The sequence below is a fragment of the Phacochoerus africanus genome, chromosome 9, assembly GCF_016906955.1.
Source record: "Phacochoerus africanus isolate WHEZ1 chromosome 9, ROS_Pafr_v1, whole genome shotgun sequence".
NCBI lineage: Eukaryota > Metazoa > Chordata > Mammalia > Artiodactyla > Suidae > Phacochoerus > Phacochoerus africanus.
The window spans coordinates 336,346-353,534 of record NC_062552.1 but is presented as its reverse complement, the minus strand read 5'-3'; the positions used below and the strand labels follow the sequence as shown (position 1 = coordinate 353,534).

At 44.7% G+C, this 17,189-nt stretch overlaps 1 protein-coding gene across 8 annotated transcripts in view; it reads left to right on the top strand.

Annotated features, from left to right (window-relative positions):
- EXOC2 (exocyst complex component 2) overlaps window positions 1–17,189 on the top strand; it is a 147,955-nt gene that overhangs the window by 29,279 nt on the left and 101,487 nt on the right. For 7 of the 8 annotated variants that reach the window (XR_007136923.1, XR_007136924.1, XM_047795183.1 and 4 more), the window contains 3 exons: window positions 324–479; window positions 4,455–4,631; window positions 5,990–6,116. Coding sequence is in view for 6 of the 8 variants with exons in the window: in XM_047795183.1 (XP_047651139.1) it covers window positions 362–479; window positions 4,455–4,631; window positions 5,990–6,116 (422 nt within the window). In the remaining 2 variants the exon portion in view is untranslated. Of the gene's footprint in view, window positions 1–323; window positions 480–4,454; window positions 4,632–5,989; window positions 6,117–17,189 lie in introns of those variants that run through there. The other variant, XM_047795182.1, reaches the window with a different exon arrangement.

The window sequence follows — 17,189 nt, the reverse complement described above, 5'->3', positions numbered from 1 at the left end:
GGATCTGATTAGTCAGAATGTCCTTCTTCAGCAGCGTCCAGCATATTCTTGGGGAGCAGAGGGGTGGCTTGGGGCTCAGGTTGCCTCTAGGCTCTGTCTGTCTTCACCTCAAAGGTTTATGTTCCCGATGCCTCCCTCCCAGAGCTCGCCGGTGTCCTGGGTCACCTTCGTGTTCAGGAGATGGTGGCAGAGGGGCTGCCAGCTAAAAAGTCCAGCACTGTGTGCTAAGAGCACGTCCCTGTTTGGCGGAGTGTCTGGTTCTTCCATCTCTGGCCCATGCGTGTCTCCCGTGGCCCTGAGCCTTTGTTCCTCTCTCCTCACAGGTTGGGGAGCGCGACGGCCCGTTTCCGCCACCGGCGTGATGTCTCGATCTCGACCACCGCCCCTCGTGACAGGCATCTCTCCAAATGAGGGGATACCGTGGACAAAGGTCACGATTAGAGGAGAAAACCTGGGGACTGGCACACCCGACCTCATAGGTAAGCAGGGACGGTGCTGCGCGTTCTCGGCAAGTGCGTTTCGGTCTGAGCTGAGAGGCCCTGCTTTGGAATCTGAAGGCGAGAGGAAAACACCGCCGCCGTCTGTTCAGGGCCGTCTGAATAGGAATGAGGGCGTTTCCTGGTTTTCTGCTTTTTCTGTTAAAATCTTTCCCCAGGTCCTTGAGAAGGCCCCACAGCTGAGATGCGCCCCATTTCTGCGGAGCCGGCCTGTGCTGCCTGGTGGCCAAGCAGGGCCCCCCTGCTCTCCTGTTCACCCTCCTTTGCAAGGCTGGCCGGCTGTCCCGGGCTCCCCGGGGGTGAGGCCTCTCTCCCTTGTGGCTCTGGGAGCCAAAGCCAAACGCCCTCCGGCTGGAGGAGCCAGGCACTCTCCCGAGGCCGCACCCCAGGACCGGAGGGGTGTGCTGATGCCCCGTGTGGCCGGGAGCCCGCGGCTCCAGACAGACAGCCACGGGGCCTTTAAACTCAGGCCCACGCATCGTTTTCACTGGGCAATCCTCACATTTCCGTATTTAGAGCAAGCTTCGTTTGAGTCTTTAGGATCAGCTTGTGCTTTCTGACTTTTTAAGCCCAAGGACCTGAGCGTAGGCCACTGTGCGTCCAGCCAGCACTGCTAAGTGGGACTGCTAAGGGTGCGTCCTCTGCGTGGGAGCCCTTTCCTGCTGCTGCGGGCAGCTTTCTGGCCTGTCATTTGGCTTGTCTTCTCTTCTAGAACTTCGGAAGATGCTCTGGCCCTAGCTGCTCAGTCTCCGTCTCTGAAGATGGGGCATCATCATTGCTTTTTTAACATATAGACGAGTGCCAGGCGCAACCCTTGTGTGGTCAGTTGGGGTTGTTTTCGTGTGGACACTGCATGAGCAAGGAGGCTGCTGAGTAGATGTTCTGATCTCCACATTAATTTACCTGGATTCGGACATTCTCTTGTTTCTTAATTTATGAGAGACCCTTTGGTAAATACTGGAGGTTATAAATTGGGAGTTTAATATGATTAAATTTTTACAATTTGATATGCTTATAGATTATAATTGGTTTTTTGGATTAAACTGCTGCTTGGCAGATTGTTATTTGGCCGCCGTCCAGGAAGCCCTTTGAAAAGAGCGTTAATTAGAGCTCGGCCTGTGTTGAAATGACTGTTTTGCACTTCCCAGCTTGTTCTTTTCATTAGTGTTACTTAAATGTCTCATGTTATAATGGTTTCTCTAGCTGTGGTTTTTGATTCTTGGGTAAATAAAACTGAAGTTTATTAGACTTAGGCAGGTAGTCTTTCTTGACTGTGTCTTAGTTCTTGACAAAGTGCATTCCAGATTTTTCTTTATCTGCGGCAGAAAAATCCCCAGAATTCATGGACGTAGCACAGAGAGAAGGCTGTCACAGTCTGGCCGGCAGTCAGGAGCCCCAATGCGTGGCCGTGGCTGGTCTCCGTGAATGTTGATCTTGCTCTGCTTCAGGCTCTGCTCTTCCTGTTGGAGTGCGTGTGACTTTTGTAAACCCTCTAGTTCAGCTTTCATCCTGCCCAGGTATTGCCAAGAAACCCCTTTTTGAAAAAGCAAACTTGACCTACTAAATAATTTAAATGTTTTTAACTCAGGTGACATCTACACTAGCCAAGTAAAACAATATAAAACACTGGATTTGGAATTCTAAAGTTGCTTTAAAAAATGTTATATTTCATGAAGGAGATTTCTAAGCTTTCAGTACTTAAACGAAAGCGTGGTGAAGAAATAGGTCTTCTGATCTTAATTTCTGTGACATTTAAAATGGTATGTTTGAATCCATTTAAAATTATATAGTTTTTTTTTTTTTTTTTTTTTTTAGTCAAATGCAGAACAGATATTGAGAGGAACTTTGATAGCAGAACATAAAGCTAGATGAATAAATTACTTTCTGGGTACTTTTTCCCAAACTTGTACCATCATAGGTCTCATATGTGTTTGCCATTCTGAACATGTGTTTAAGACTTTATATCTGTATATATGAAATCTGCTTCCATTCCTCAGTTCTAATCATAAGATAGCTCTCCACGAGGGAACTTGCATTAGAAATGATTAAGTCCTGATATCTATTCTTGGGTTAGTTCCTTTTTGAAGTGAGTTAGTATTTAAATCACAAATCTTTTTGATATTGTAAAGTTTAAAAATATCAAGTTATGTATTGATCTGGAGTGATATCAAAATACCCACTATCTGTAATCAAACAGTTCATAAATTAAAACATTTCCCATTCATTAAAAATACATAGGTTGATTTATGTGTGCATAAAAATTATTTGAGCAAATGTGTATTGAAGCATGTCACAGCACTTAACCTTGGAAATTGAGAGGTGTTCCAAAGGTGCTTTCTATTTCTTAAATTTTAGCTTAAGTTTTTTATACTAAAAATGGATTATCAGGAAAACTAACAAATAGTCCCATTTTGAACTGAAATATGAATACATTTAAAAATGTATAAATATTAGAGTTCCCGTGGTGGCCCAGCGGGTTAAAAACCCAACTAGTATCCACGAGGATGCGGGTTTGATCCCTGGCCTCGCTCAGTGAGTCAAGGATCTAGTGTTTTCGTGAGCTGTGGTGTAGGTTGCAGATACAGCTCGGATCCTGTGTTGTTTTGGCTGGGGTGTAGGCCAGCAGCTGTAGCTCTGATTTGACCCCTAGCCTGGGAACTTCCATATGCTGCAGGTGCAGCCCTAAAAAGAAAAGAAAGTGTAAATGTCATTATATGTTTAAAACACCAATAGGACACTTAGTCCTAAGGGAAAATTTAAGTGTTGTCATTAGAAAAACTGAATTCTTTACAAATAATAATAGATGTCTTAGAGGAATGTCTGAAATTCATTATTTCAGTAAATGTCTTTAAAATGTAGTTGTTTTCATCCCTTTATGGCTAACGTTCTTCCTAAGTAGTGCTTTAAGTTATAACAAAAGATGACTTGAATCCCTCCCTACATTTTTTCATCCAAATTTGGCATAAGTTGACATGTTCCCTGGTGTCCGATTTAAAACAATAATTGCGTTTTCTGAACTTGACTGCCGAGCTGCATCAAACGTTAAATGATGAGAAAAGCAAGTGCGAAGGAATGTCTGGGTGTGCACTGTGCTTTGGCCTCTTGTCTCCAAGAATGTTTATCCTGTTGGTCTCTGTTTTGCAGAAATGCTAGTGGTGGATTGTGGGTGCTGTGCCTGGGGTCAGGTCTGCCCTGTCTGCTTACTCCCTGCATGGCAGTTTGCATGGGTCTGGGTAGAGGTGCCAGGCATGAGCTGAGCTTTTGGGAGAAGAGTGTAGTACTGTGACAGGACCATGAGAAATGCTAGGGCAGCGTGGACTGCCACTGCAGGAGTGATATGCGGACAGGAAGGTGGACTGGAATCCAGTAACACCAGAGCACATTTCCTGGCTTAACAGGCTCCAGGCTGAGCTTAAAATACGGTACCTCCTTTGGTTCATTTTGTAATATCATGTATCGTCGAACACTAGTGAAAGTTATTGCAGATTATTTTCAGGAAGATGGAGAAATATCTTTTTAGGGAGTGACGTATACATTTATTAATACACGTTGGATAGAACTTATAGCAATAGCTTGGACTTCTAAAATAGCCATCATTTCCTTTCTGATACCTATGAAAACCATTTAAGCTTCTCATAATTAAGTAACCTGGAATGCCTAGACATTAATATTCTCATTATTTTCTACTTCCGTTGACATCGAAGAAACTGAAATAGACTCTAAAAGAAATCTTAAATATTAGAGAAAAAACAGATTAGACAAAATTCAGTAGAGACGGTTTCTTTGCAAATGATATGGGGTATACTTGAGACTAGAAATAACTGATGAACCAGGAAATGCTGTTTCCAGATTTGTTTTTCAGCTCATGAAAAAGGCTGGTAATACTAACCGAAGAATCGTCTTGCCATGAAATTGTCGTTCTTTTGGACTTTGTTACCCACATGCTTTTGCTTTTAGGTCTGACAATTTGTGGGCATAACTGCCTCCTGACAGCAGAGTGGATGTCTGCCAGTAAAATAGTGTGTCGAGTGGGACAGGCCAAGAACGACAAAGGAGACATTATCGTCACGACCAAATCAGGTGGCAGAGGAACCTCCACAGTCTCGTTCAAGCTGCTCAAGCCTGAGAAAATAGGTATCATCTCCCTTGACTTTAGAGAAGAAAAGCGGGTTTTGTCTTTTAAAATTGAAAATTGTTAAATTAGTATAAAATCTACTCTCAGCATGTCGTTAACTCAGATTCAGTTTATTTTTTCAGGAACAGGATATTGGTTAAAATTTGCATTACTGGAGTTCCCGTCGTGGCGCAGTGATTAACGAATCCGACTAGGAACCATGAGGTTGCGGGTTCGGTCCCTGCCCTTGCTCAGTGGGTTAACGATCCGGCGTTGCCGTGAGCTGTGGTGTAGGTTGCAGACGTGGCTCGGATCCCGCGTTGCTGTGGCTCTGGCGTAGGCCGGTGGCTGCAGCTCCGATTCGACCCCTAGCCTGGGAACCTCCATATGCCGAGGGAGCGGCCCAAGAAATAGCAACAACAACAACAACAACAACAACAACAACAAAATTTGCATTACTTTTGAAAAGGCAGATTGCTCACAGTAAAACCTACGGGTGATAGCTGTGAGAAGAACTGTCATTCTAAGTTCTTGATGAAATCTGTTCCGTTTAACATGTCGAAATGCCAGTTTTAGTTTAAAGAAAAATTATCGCAACTATTGATTTTATCCTGAAACACTGCTCAGGACTTAGCACGGTACAGGCTCAGTAAAGGCTTATAGACTTGAACTTGGGCTCATCTGGACCTGAGCTGAGCCTGAGAGCCTCCTTGTGTCCTGGCAGAACGATGGGTGCTGGTGGGATTAGAGGGTTCACAGAGGGTCTGACAGCTGGAGACGGCTTAGGATCCGATTCCTTCCTACAGGAAGCCCTCCTGTCCTTCAGCGCACTTTGCCCACCTTCTGTTGCAGCCCAGGTCCGAGGTGGGGAGCTGGGAAGTGCTAGTCCAAGGTGAATGACAGAGGGCTCAGTCACATCCCGAGGGCACTGTCTGCAGAGGTTGTTTTGTTTTTCCTGAATAGCCTGGTCACATCTGTTACACAAGCTCTGCATTCCTTGGAAGGCGTTTGACTGATTTCTTTATATAAGGAATGGGTGGATAGTTTGTGGATCGACCAAATTAATTGTACAGCTTATTACTTGTAAAATACATTTGTTTGAACAGAACTTTTACTCAGAGGCTTAATTTGTCTTGTTTGTTGAATAATGTTTAGTGCAATCAAAATGTGTTACTTTGCCTTTTTATGGGTCTTTGGTGGTTTTAATTAAGCTTCCAGCCATTTAAAATAATATCCAGTGCTTCTGTGCCCTCAACTCTTTAAAACATTACTTTAGCATGCATTTTGCATCAGGTCCCTAGAAAGGCAAGCAGTATCGAGAGACTTGCAGAGGCCTGGGGAGCGAGTCTGGCTGAGGGCGTGTTCTGCTTTTTGGCAGGTGTCTTGGATCAGTCTGCTGTGTGGGTTGATGAAATGAATCACTACGACATGCGTACCGGCAGGAATAAAGGGATCCCTCCCTTGTCCCTGCGGCCTGCTAACCCACTGGGCATTGAGATTGAAAAGTGAGTACCACCCGGCCTTCGCTTGCCTTCATTTCCAGCTGCTGAGAAGTTTCTGTGCTGAGAGTGAAACATCCAGGATGGCGCAGTGGAAGACACCGCCGTTGTTGAGAGACAGGCTTTATTTCTAGAGCCTGGTCCGCTTTGCTGGAGGGCACATTCCCATTAGGTAAAACTTTTGTGGTAGAACTGGAGTTCCTGTCGTGGCTCAGTGGTTAACCAACCCGACTAGTATCCATGAGGACGCGGGTTCCAGCCCTGGCCTCGCTCAGTGGGTTAAGGATCTGGCATTGCCCATACACCATGGGTGCGACCCTAAAAAGACAAAAGACAAAAAACACAACCCAGAAAAACCTTGTGGTAAAACTACTTATACCCCTTTCATTTTTGAATTTACATTTGAGAAGAAAAATATCGTTTAGGAGTTCCCGTCGTGGCGCAGTGGTTAGCGAATCCGACTAGGAACCACGAGGTTGTGGGTTCGGTCCCTGCCCTTGCTCAGTGGGTTAAGGATCTGGCGTTGCCGTGAGCTGTGGTGTAGGTTGCAGACGTGGCTCGGATCCCGCGTTGTTGTGGCTCTGGCGTAGGCCGGCAGCTACAGCTCCGATTAGACCCCTAGCCTGGGAACCTCCATATGCCGCAGGAGCGGCCCAAGAAATAGCAAAAAATAGACAAAAATATATACATATATATCGTTTAAGTGTTTAAAAACTAATACTTTTATTGATATGAGAATTAATGTGTTATCTGGGGTTGGTAAGTTTAGATATTTAGATAGTGCATGGGATCAAAATAGAATTTTCCATGTGCTTGATCTTGGGGAAAATATTTTACCATAATTAGCCCCTATGAAGTCTTGTCATTTTGTTTATAACCCCTACCTATAGTTCTGACTGACTGACTTTGCCAGGTTCCCAGCAGGCAAAGGATATCTTTCAAGGCGTCTTGGAGGAAACCTAGAACTCCCTTTTCTTAGTCCCTGCTGTGCTGTGGTGTAAGCGCACCTTCTCCTACCCTCTGCTTTGGTAGCTCCTCTGAAACCTTGGTTGTGTCTGATGTATTTCCCGGCCGTAGCGATTCTGCTGCTAAACACTTCCTGCAGGCAACAGATTTGTTCTGCCAGCACCGTAACCGTAGCTTCATTTTAGGTTTTTTCAGGAATGGACAAAAGGGTCCACTAATCTTTATGTATTTAACCTTCAAGCCTATACTTGAAGACCATTAGTAGATCAAAAGCAAGCTTCTTTTTCACCTGCTGGGGTTTGCCCCAGGCTGAGAGGCAGGGAACAACCGATGCTTGGCCGGGGACCAGGTCCTATTTTGAAAAAAGCCCGGGGTTTGACCGGTTTTTAGGGACGTGGATTGTTGTCCTCAGTTACCACTTTGAAGCACTTTGGCCGGCATGAGTCTTTCTGGAGCTGTTTTAAGGATTTTGGTGTCCAGTAAATTAAGAGCTTAAGCATCAGGAAGGTTCAGGGAAGAAGGGTAATTACCGAACATTCATTTGAGCACAGTTTCCTGTAGGAATGGACTTTGCAGTCGAGAGTCAACCCTCTGAGTGGCCTGCTAAAATGCCCTGGAAATCGGCTTTCTTGCAAGGCCCACCCTCCAAAAAAGTGTAGAACAGAAGGTTCCTTTCAGTTGTTTTTTAGAGGGAAGTTACAGTTTTGCACGTTTGCACGAGGAGTATAGGAATTTGATATGACTTTTGTCTGAGCCTTAAAACTATCAAAGTTAGAATTAAATTGGATTATTACTGTCAGAAAATGGGTTTCCTGAGTTTTCAGTTTAGCATGTAACCCACCCCCCACTCGGTCTCTTTACCTTTGCCCTCTCACCTTTTCATAGTCGTGATTAGTCCTGTTCCTGCCCTTACTGCGTAGGGGTGTGGCTTGAACTCCCTCTTAGGGCCTTTTTTCTTGATGTGTTTTGGGATAGTCCTTGGGTGATGTGACCTTGGCAACCAGCCGAAAGTAAGGGCACTGAAAGTGCTCAGCTCTTTCGAAGTGTTTTTCCTTCACCTCTGAGAGGTGGTCTAGTTGAGTCGGAGCCCCTCTCGGTGTCGATGGTAGCCCCCCACGTGCTCGCTGAGCCTTGGGGTCGGCCCCAGCTTCCTCAGGTGCACGGTGGGTGCCTGTGTCACAGAAGTGAGGCCCAGCAAGCAGCGCGCACTCAGAGCAGGTGCTTGGTGGGTGCTTGTCGTTGTCACTGTGCCCTCCTCTCTTCCTGCAAGGGTGCTGTGGACTCACTGCCCTGCTGCCTACGAGAGTCTAAGGAGCTCCGCTTCCAGGGTGGTAAACTATTCAGATCTTAAAACAGTGTTTTGTACGTTCAGGAAGGGGTGATAAAAGTAACAGTATTTCCTTCAAGCTGTTACTTGAAAATTTCAGAAATAATTTGCTCAACCATGGGGTAATTAATGCAAGTTTTTGAAAAGTTAAAACCTTGACTCCCCTACCAATGCAGAACGTGTGCCTATCAGAGCTCTTATTTAATTCCTTAGTTAATGAGAAAGCCCGTGAAATGTTAAGACGAGTTCAAGGGCATTCCAAAGGACAGACACGAGGGCCGTGAGGGATGCCGGAAGGTGCAGCCGGGCCCCGTCGACGGCTCGAGGGCCAGTTGCGTCTTCACCTGACAGCCATCCTGGCCCTGTCCCTCCACTTCTGTCTCTGTAGGAACTGCAGGTAGAGGCCGCTCAGACGCGGCCAGGTGGGGGGCTCGGCAGGCCCTCCATTCGATGGAAGGACGTCCAGGAAGCTTTTTGCCCTTTGAAAGTCTTTCTCAAGTGTCCTGGTAAAAAGAAAGGAAATGGCCCGGAGAGAAGGAGGGATAGGAACCGAGAGAACCGAGAGAGGAGAAGAGTTTGGGCCAGAAAACGGCTTCGCCAGTCCCTTTGCACCTCTTAAAGATACCGGCAGCGAAACTGCGTTCGTTTATCGAATTCTTTGACCTCAGGGAAATCTTCTTTTAGAAAAAGAGAATAGGAAAGGAAGAGCACATGTTAAAATATGGGTGTCGATTTTGTTTCCCTGACTCACTTCATATTTTTTTGGATAAAAACCTTTGCATCTCTGAAGAAAGTGGTTTGAACATTCAGGTTAGAATCCCTAAGAGCAGAGTTCCCATCGTGTCTCAGCAGTTAACGAACCCGACTAGTATCCATGAGGACGAGGGTTCAGTCCCTGGCCTCGCTCAGTGGGTTAAGGATCCGGCGTTGCTGTGGTGCAGGCCGGCAGCTACAGCTCCGATTCAGCCACCAGCCTACGTACCTCCATGTGCCGCGGTGCAGCCCCAAAAAGACAGAAAAAAAAAAAAATCCCTAAGAGCATCTCCTTTTACTGTCTTTTATTTCTGTTTACGAATGTCATTTGGGGCTTTCTTTTATAATTAAAAGGCTGGGGAGGACGTATTTTTAATTTTTTTAAGTCATTAGAGAAGGAATAACCGTGTTTAATTACTCGCTTGTTGAAATACATTAATTGAGAAGGTTCGAAGAATCATAAGCTTGCTATAAAGTGCCGTGGTCCCGTTGAACTCTCAGACTAAAGTGGTGAGGTCGCCTTTGGAAGAGGGATCGGCGCCTGGTAACATTGCAACGTGAACATTTATGGAAATTCTCAGCCCACAGGCTAGTGCACAAAGTGGAGCCATGGGGGCTCCTTCAGTGTTGCAGCCAGTTCATCTGAATGGGAGAAGCAAGCGAGAGGAACCGAACGTAGCTGTTGCTCTCCAGTGTGAGTCCGAGTTTCATGAATGTTTTACCGGTGTACTCGGCGTGCACGCTGCCGTCCTCCAGCCCCCAGGCTTAGCAGCGGGCATTTATGGGCCTCCTTCGGCTGCTAAAGTCCTCACACTCCTCGATTTTTAACGGCTGTTCTGCTCACACGGTGCCTCGATACTCATAAAAATGTCCGAATTGCTCAGAAAAGAATCACTTCACTCTGAACTGAGACTAGGATTTGCTTGTAAAAAGTCTGTATTTCTGATTGAGTACGCTGATTGTCACAGTATGTCTTCTATGCACTGCTTAAATTGTGGTGGCCACAGACTGGCGGAACCGAGGAGGGCGGTGAAACAGATTCGTGTGCATCAGTAAAAGCCTTCTCTGGCTTTTATTTCTTAAAAGTGCTCTTTGCCCAAAATGAGACTTTTTGTAAACCGCGTTTTTGGAGATAGTGCATATATGGGAGTGAGGGCATGAAAGTGGAGCTTTGCCCCTTCTGTTTTTATGTCATCTACACCTTTTTTGGTGAAATCGCTGCCTGGGAATAGCTACCCAGAGGAGCCAGTTGATGTGCCAGTCATATCTGTTTTATTTCCACATAGCTTTTATGAGCCATGTAAATCTGACTTGCTTCTCAGCAGTTTGGCTTTCCAATAAAATGAAAAGGTGACCGATTTTACAGCTGCATTTGGAAAAGAAGGAAAGGTGACAAGGTGATTGTTCTTGTGAGTGTAGAAGGGAAGAGCCTTGGATTAATTTATCTTTTAGAAATGTTATCAAAACAGATTTGTGGGCCATGAGGTCGTACCTAAGTCCAGAAACTGCGTGAGACGAAAGCAGGAAAAAGCCACGCATGACCTGAACAAGCTCTTCGTATTTAACGCGGTGGAGGAGTGCGTGCTGGCTTGAAGGCTGGGGATCGGGTGTGGCTCACCCTGAGGAGGCTGCGTGGCCCTTGCCCGGCTGCCTTCTGGAGTGAGTCCTCCGTGTACCCAGGCTGTGCTCTGCAGGCTGGGAGACCCCTGGCCCAGGTACCTGGGTCTTCCCAGCCAGCCCCGAGCCATACTGCCGTCCACTGGGGGCATGTGCTGTAGGGTGTGGGCCTCAGCAGCCGCCGAGATTGGATCCCTTGATGAAAACGCTCCTCGAGTTTATTAGGGCTTATTACGTAGTAGACGCTCTGTTGGTATCACCCTCCAGTTAGGGGTTAAAGTGCGGATTTAGTGGGAATCACCTTTTGCTGTTGCTGACTTAACTTGGTGGCTCAGAGCCCAAGAGCCTGTTATTTTTGGACAAAGGTTTAAGCTCTGTGGACTTTGTGCTCATGGGCACAGGGCTTCTGCCTTTCCCCACGCTGTTACCAAGACTTTTGCAGCTTTTTGCATTCTGAATCGCTCTCGGTCTAGCTTCTGTCTTTCTAGATGTGTGCTGTGGTTTGTTCTCATGCCTGAGATTCTCCAGAAGTCCTGTTCTTAAGAGTTTACATGCAACCTGTCTGAAGCTGTTTCCTCATGGTAGAATGGGAATATGTAACTCATTCTGTTCTCGCTCTCTCTTTTTTCTTTTTTGGGCCGCACCTGTGGCATATGGAGGTTCCCAGGCTAGGGGTCCAATTGGAGCTATAGCTGCCTGCCTACACCACAGCCACAGCAATGTCAGATCCAAGCCCTATCTGCGACCTACACCACAGCCGGATCCTTAACCCACTGAGCGAGGCCAGGGATTGAATGCTCATCCTCCTGTATACGAGTCAGATTCGTTTCCGCTAAGCCATGATGGGAACTCCTAACTCATTGTGTTCTTATGAAAACAGTCTGTTAAACATAGAGAACTAAGTGTAGAGAATAAAAGTATCAGCAGGTAACATTTTTTTTTCTATTTATTTTTTTTTCCTGCTGTACAGCATGGGGATCAAGTTACTCTTACATGTATACATTTTTTCCCCCCTACCCTTTCTTCTGTTGCAACATGAGTATCTAGACATAGTTCTCAATGCTACTCAGCAGGATCTCCTTGTAAATCTATTCTAAGTTGTGTCTGATAAGCCCAAGCTCCTGATCCCTCCCACTCCCTCCCCCTCCCATCAGACAGCCACAAGTCTCTTCTCCAAGTCCATGATTTTCTTTTCTGAGGAGATGTTCATTTGTGCTGTATATTATGGATTCCAGTTGTAAGTGATATCATGTGGTATTTGTCTTTGTCTTTCTGACTCATTTCACTCAGTATGAGATTCTCTAGTTCTATCCATGTTGCTGCAAGTGGCATTATGTCATTCTTTTTTATGGCTGAGTAGTATTCCATTGCGTATATATACCACATCTTCCTAATCCAGTCATCTGTCGATGGACATTTGGGTTGTTTCCATGTCCTGGCTATTGTGAATAGTGCTGCAATGAACACGTGGGTGCACGTGTCTCTTTTAAGTAGAGTTTTGTCCGGATATATGCCCAAGAGTGGGATTGCGGGGTCATATGGTAGTTCTATGTATAGATTTCTAAGGTATCTCCAAACTGTTCTCCATAGTGGCTGTACCAGTTTACATTTCCACCAACAGTGCAGGAGGGTTCCCTTTTCTCCACAGCCCCTCCAGCACTTGTTATTTGTGGATTTATTAATGAGGGCCATGCTGACTGGTGTGAGGTGGTTCTCATGGTAGTTTTGATTTGCATTTCTCTTATAATCAGCGATGTTGAGCATTTTTTCAGGAGTTTACTGGCCATCTGCATATCTTCCTTGGAGAACAGTCTATTCAGGTCTTTTGCCTATTTTTCCATTGGTTGATTGGCTTTTTTCTTGTTGAGTTGTATAAGTTGCTTATATAGTCTGGAGATTAAGCCCCTGTCCGTTGCATCATTTGAAACGGTTTTCTCCCATTCTGTAAGTTGTCTTTTTGTTTTCTTTTTGGTTTCCTTTGCTGTGCAAAATCTTGTCAGTTTGATTAGGTCCCATGGGTTTATTTTTGTTCTTGTTTCTGGTGCCTTGGGAGACTGACTGACCTGAGAAATATTCATGACGTTGATGTCAGAGAGTGCTTTGTCTATGTTCTCTTCTAGGAGTTTGATGGTGTCCTGTCGTATATTTAAGTCTTTCAGCCATTTTGAGTTTATTTTTGTGTATAGTGTGAGGGTGTGTTCTAGTTTCATTGCTTTGCATGCAGCTGTCCAGGTTTCCCAGCAATGCTTGCTGAATAGACTTTCTTTCCCCCATTTTATGTCCTTGCCTCCCTTGTCAAAGATTAGTTAACCATAGGTGTCTGGGTTTATTTCCAGTTCTCTATTCTGTTCCATTGGTCTGTATGTCTGTTTCGGCACCAGTACCACACTGTTTTGATGACTGTGGCTTTGTAGTATTTCTTGAAGTCATGCCTCCTGCTTGGTTTTTGTTTCTCAGGATTGCTTTATGTGGTTCCATATAAATGTTTGGATTGTTTGTTCTAGTTCTATGAAAAATGTCATGGGTAATTTGATAGGGATTGCATTGAATCTGTAGATTGCTTTGGGTAGTATGACCATTTTTACAATGTTGATTTTTCCAATCCATGAACATGGAATATCTTTCCATTTCTTTACATATTTTTTAACTTCTTTGATTAATGTTTTATAGTTCTTGGCACGTAAGTCCTTTACCTCCTTGGTCAGGTGTATTCCGAGGTATTTGATTTTTTGAGGTGCAATTTTAAAAGGTATTGTATTTTTGTATTCCTTTTCTAATATTTCATTGCTGGTATACAGAAATGCGACTGACTTCTTTTTGTTGTTGTTGTTGTTGTTGTTGTTGTTGCTATTTCTTGGGCCGCTCCCGCGGCATATGGAGGTTCCCAGGCTAGGGGTCGAATCGGACCTGTAGCCACTGGCCTACGCCAGAGCCACAGCAACGCGGGATCCGAGCCGCGTCTGCAACCTACACCACAGCTCACGGCAATGCCGGATCGTTAACCCACTGAGCAAGGGCAGGGACCGAACCCGCAACCTCATGGTTCCTAGTCGGATTCGTTAACCACTGCGCCACGACGGGAACTCCATGCTACTGACTTCTGAATGTGAATCTTACATCCTGCTACTTTGCTGAATTTATTAATCAGTTCAAGTAGTTTTGGGGTTGAGTCCTTAGGGTTTTCTATGTATAGTATCATGTCATCTGCATACAGTGACAGTTTGATCTCTTCTCTTCCTATATGGATGCCTTTTATTTCTTTTGTTTGTCTAATTGCTGTGGTTAGGACTTCCAAAACTATGTTGAAGAGCAGTGGTGAGAGTGGGCATCCCTGTCTTGTTCCAGATTTGAGTGAGAAGGTTTTCGGTTTTTCTCCATTGAGCATTATATTGGCTGTGGGTTTGTCATAAATGGCTTTGATTGTGTTCAGGAATGTTCCCTCTATACCCACTTTGGCGAGGGTCTTGATCATGAATGGATGTTGGACTTTGTCAAATGCTTTCTCTGCATCTTTTGAGATGATCATATGATTTTTGACTTTTCTTTTGTTAATGTGGTGTATGGCGTTGATTGATTGGCGTATGTTGAACCATCCTTGTGAACCTGGGGTGAACCCTACCTGGTCATGGTGTATAATTTTTTTGATACGTTGTTGGATTCAGTTGGCTAAGATTTTGTTGAGAATTTTTGCATCTATATTCATCAAAGATATTGGTCGATAGTTTTCTTTTTTGGTGGTATCTTTGTCTGGTTTTGGAATTAGGGTGATGGTGGCATCATAGAATGTCTTTGGGAGTGTTCCTTCTTTTTCAACCTTTTGAAAAAGTTTAAGGAGGATGGGCACCAATTCCTCTTTATATGTTTGGTAGAATTCACCTGTGAAGCCATCTGGTCCTGGACTTTTATTTGTAGGGAGTGTTTTTATGAGGTATTCCATTTCATTTCTAGTGATCTGTATGTTCACTTGGTCTGTTTCTTCTTGATTCAGTTTTGGCAGGCTGTAAGATTCTAGAAAATTGTCCATTTCTTCCAGATTGTCAAATTTGTTGGCATATAGTTGTTCATAGTAGTCTCTTACGGTTTTTTGTATTTCTGCAGTATCTGTTGTGATTTCTCCTTTTTCGTTTATAATTTTGTTTGAGTTCTTTCTCTCCTCTTCTTAGGGGTTTGCCAATTTTGTTTACCTTTTCAAAGAACCAGCTCTTAGTTTTATTAATTTTCTCTATTGTTTTTCACATCTCTATTTTATTGATTTCTTCTTTGATTTTTATAATTGCCTTCCTTCTGCTGACTTTAGGTCTTTTTTGTTCTTTTTCTAATTCGTTTAGGTGGAGAGTTAAGTTGTCAATTTGGGATCTTCTTTTTTGAGAAAGGGCTGTATTGCTATCAATTTCCCTCTGAGCACTGCTTTCGCAGCATCCCATAGATTTTGAGAGGTTGTGTCTTCATTATCGTTTGTTTCAAGGTATTGTTTAATTGCCTATCTGATTTCCTCATGGACCCATTGGTTTTTTAGTAGCATGTTGTTTAGTCTCCATGTAGTAGGTTTTTTCTCATTTCTTTTCCCATGGTTGATTTCTAGTTTCATGGCATTGTGGTCAGAGAAGATACTTGAAAAAATTTTTTTTTTTTAAATTTTTAGTTTTTTGCTTTTTAAGGCTGCACCTGTGGCATATGCAGGTTCCCAGGCCAGGGGTCTAATCAGAGCTACAGCTGCCAACCTACACCACAGCCACAGCATATAGGATCTGAGCCGAATTGGCAACCCACACCACAGTTCTTGGCGATGCTGGATCCCAGACCCACTAAACGAGGCCAGGGATCGAACCTGCATCCTCATGGATATTAGTTCGATTCGTTTCTGCTGTGGCACAATGGGGACTCCTTTTTTATTTTTTTTTATTTTTAAAAATTTTTTTTTGCTATTTCTTGGGCTGCTCCCGCGGCATATGGAGGTTCCCAGGCTAGGGGTTGAATTGGAGCTGCAGCCACCAGCCTACGCCAGAGCCACAGCAACGCTGGATCCGAGCTGCGTCTGCAACCTTACACCACAGCTCATGGCAACACCCGATCCTTAACCCACTGAGCAAGGGCAGGGATCGAACCCGCAACCTCATGGTTCCTAGTCGGATTCGTTAACCACTGCGCCACGACGGGAATTCCTATTTTGATTTGTATCTTCTTTTTTTGCGTTTTAAGGCTGTACCTATAGCAACAGGTAACATTTTTGAGCATTTTTTGTGTCAAAAACTGCCAAGCCCTCTTCATGCATTATCTACTTTAATCCTCAAAATATTCCCAAGAGGAAGGTATTATGATCTGTTATCCATAGGAATAAACGGAACCTCAGAGAGCTTAAGTAACTTCTTCCAGGTGATTCAGGCAATGCTGGCAAACCTGTAAGTCCTGTCGCGAACTGCACCCTCCCCACAGGGCTTCCCTGCTTCCCGGCCTTGTCACTCCTCGTCCGTTTCTTCCCATCTTCTGTTTCACATTCATTCTGAGGTTTGGTGTGAAGATCTTATTTTGGGATAGACTGTTGTCTCAGGATGCCTTCAGCTTGAAATAAAACAAAAAACAAAAATTGAAAACAAAAATTCATTTTGATTTAAACAAAGATATTTATTTTCTCATAATATACAGAGTCCAGAGATGGTGGAGTCGGGGGCTCAGAAGTGTCATCAAGATGTAAGGGACGTGGGTTTGCTGTTCCACTGCCCCTGGCACAGCCCTCATTGCCTTCATTTATTTATTTACCTTTTCCTTTTGTCCTTTCCAGGGCCGCACCTGTGGCAGATGGAGGTTCCCAGGCCAGGGGTCCAATCAGAGCTGTAGCCACTGGCCTACGCCACAGCCACAGCAACACCAGATCCGAGCCGCGTCTGCGACCTACACCACAGCTCATGGCGACGCAGGATCCCCAACCCACTGAGTGAGGCCAGGAATCGAACCCGCAACCTCGTGGTTCGTAGTCAGATTCATCAACCACTGAGCCATGATGAACTCCTCCCTGATTTCCTTCATCTTTGAACGATGGCTTTAGCAGTTCCTGTGTTGAAACAATAATAAATAAATAGTAAATAGTAACCTTATAATAAAAATATTATTGGAGGAGTTCCCATGGTGGCTCAGCAGAAATGAATCTGACTAGTGTCCATGAGGATGCAGGTTCCATGCCTGGCTTCGCTCAGTGGATTGGGGATCCGGCATTGCTGTGCGCTGTGGTGTAGGTTACAGATGCAGCTCGGATCAGGCATTGCTGTGGCTCTGGCATAGGCTGGCAGCTACTGCTCCGATGTGATCCCTAGCCTGGGAACCTCTATATGCCACGGGTGCGGCCCTAAAAAGACAAAAAGACAAAAAAAAAAAAGAAATTATTGGAGCAGTAATAATGCACAGTGAATAATGAAGTGCAG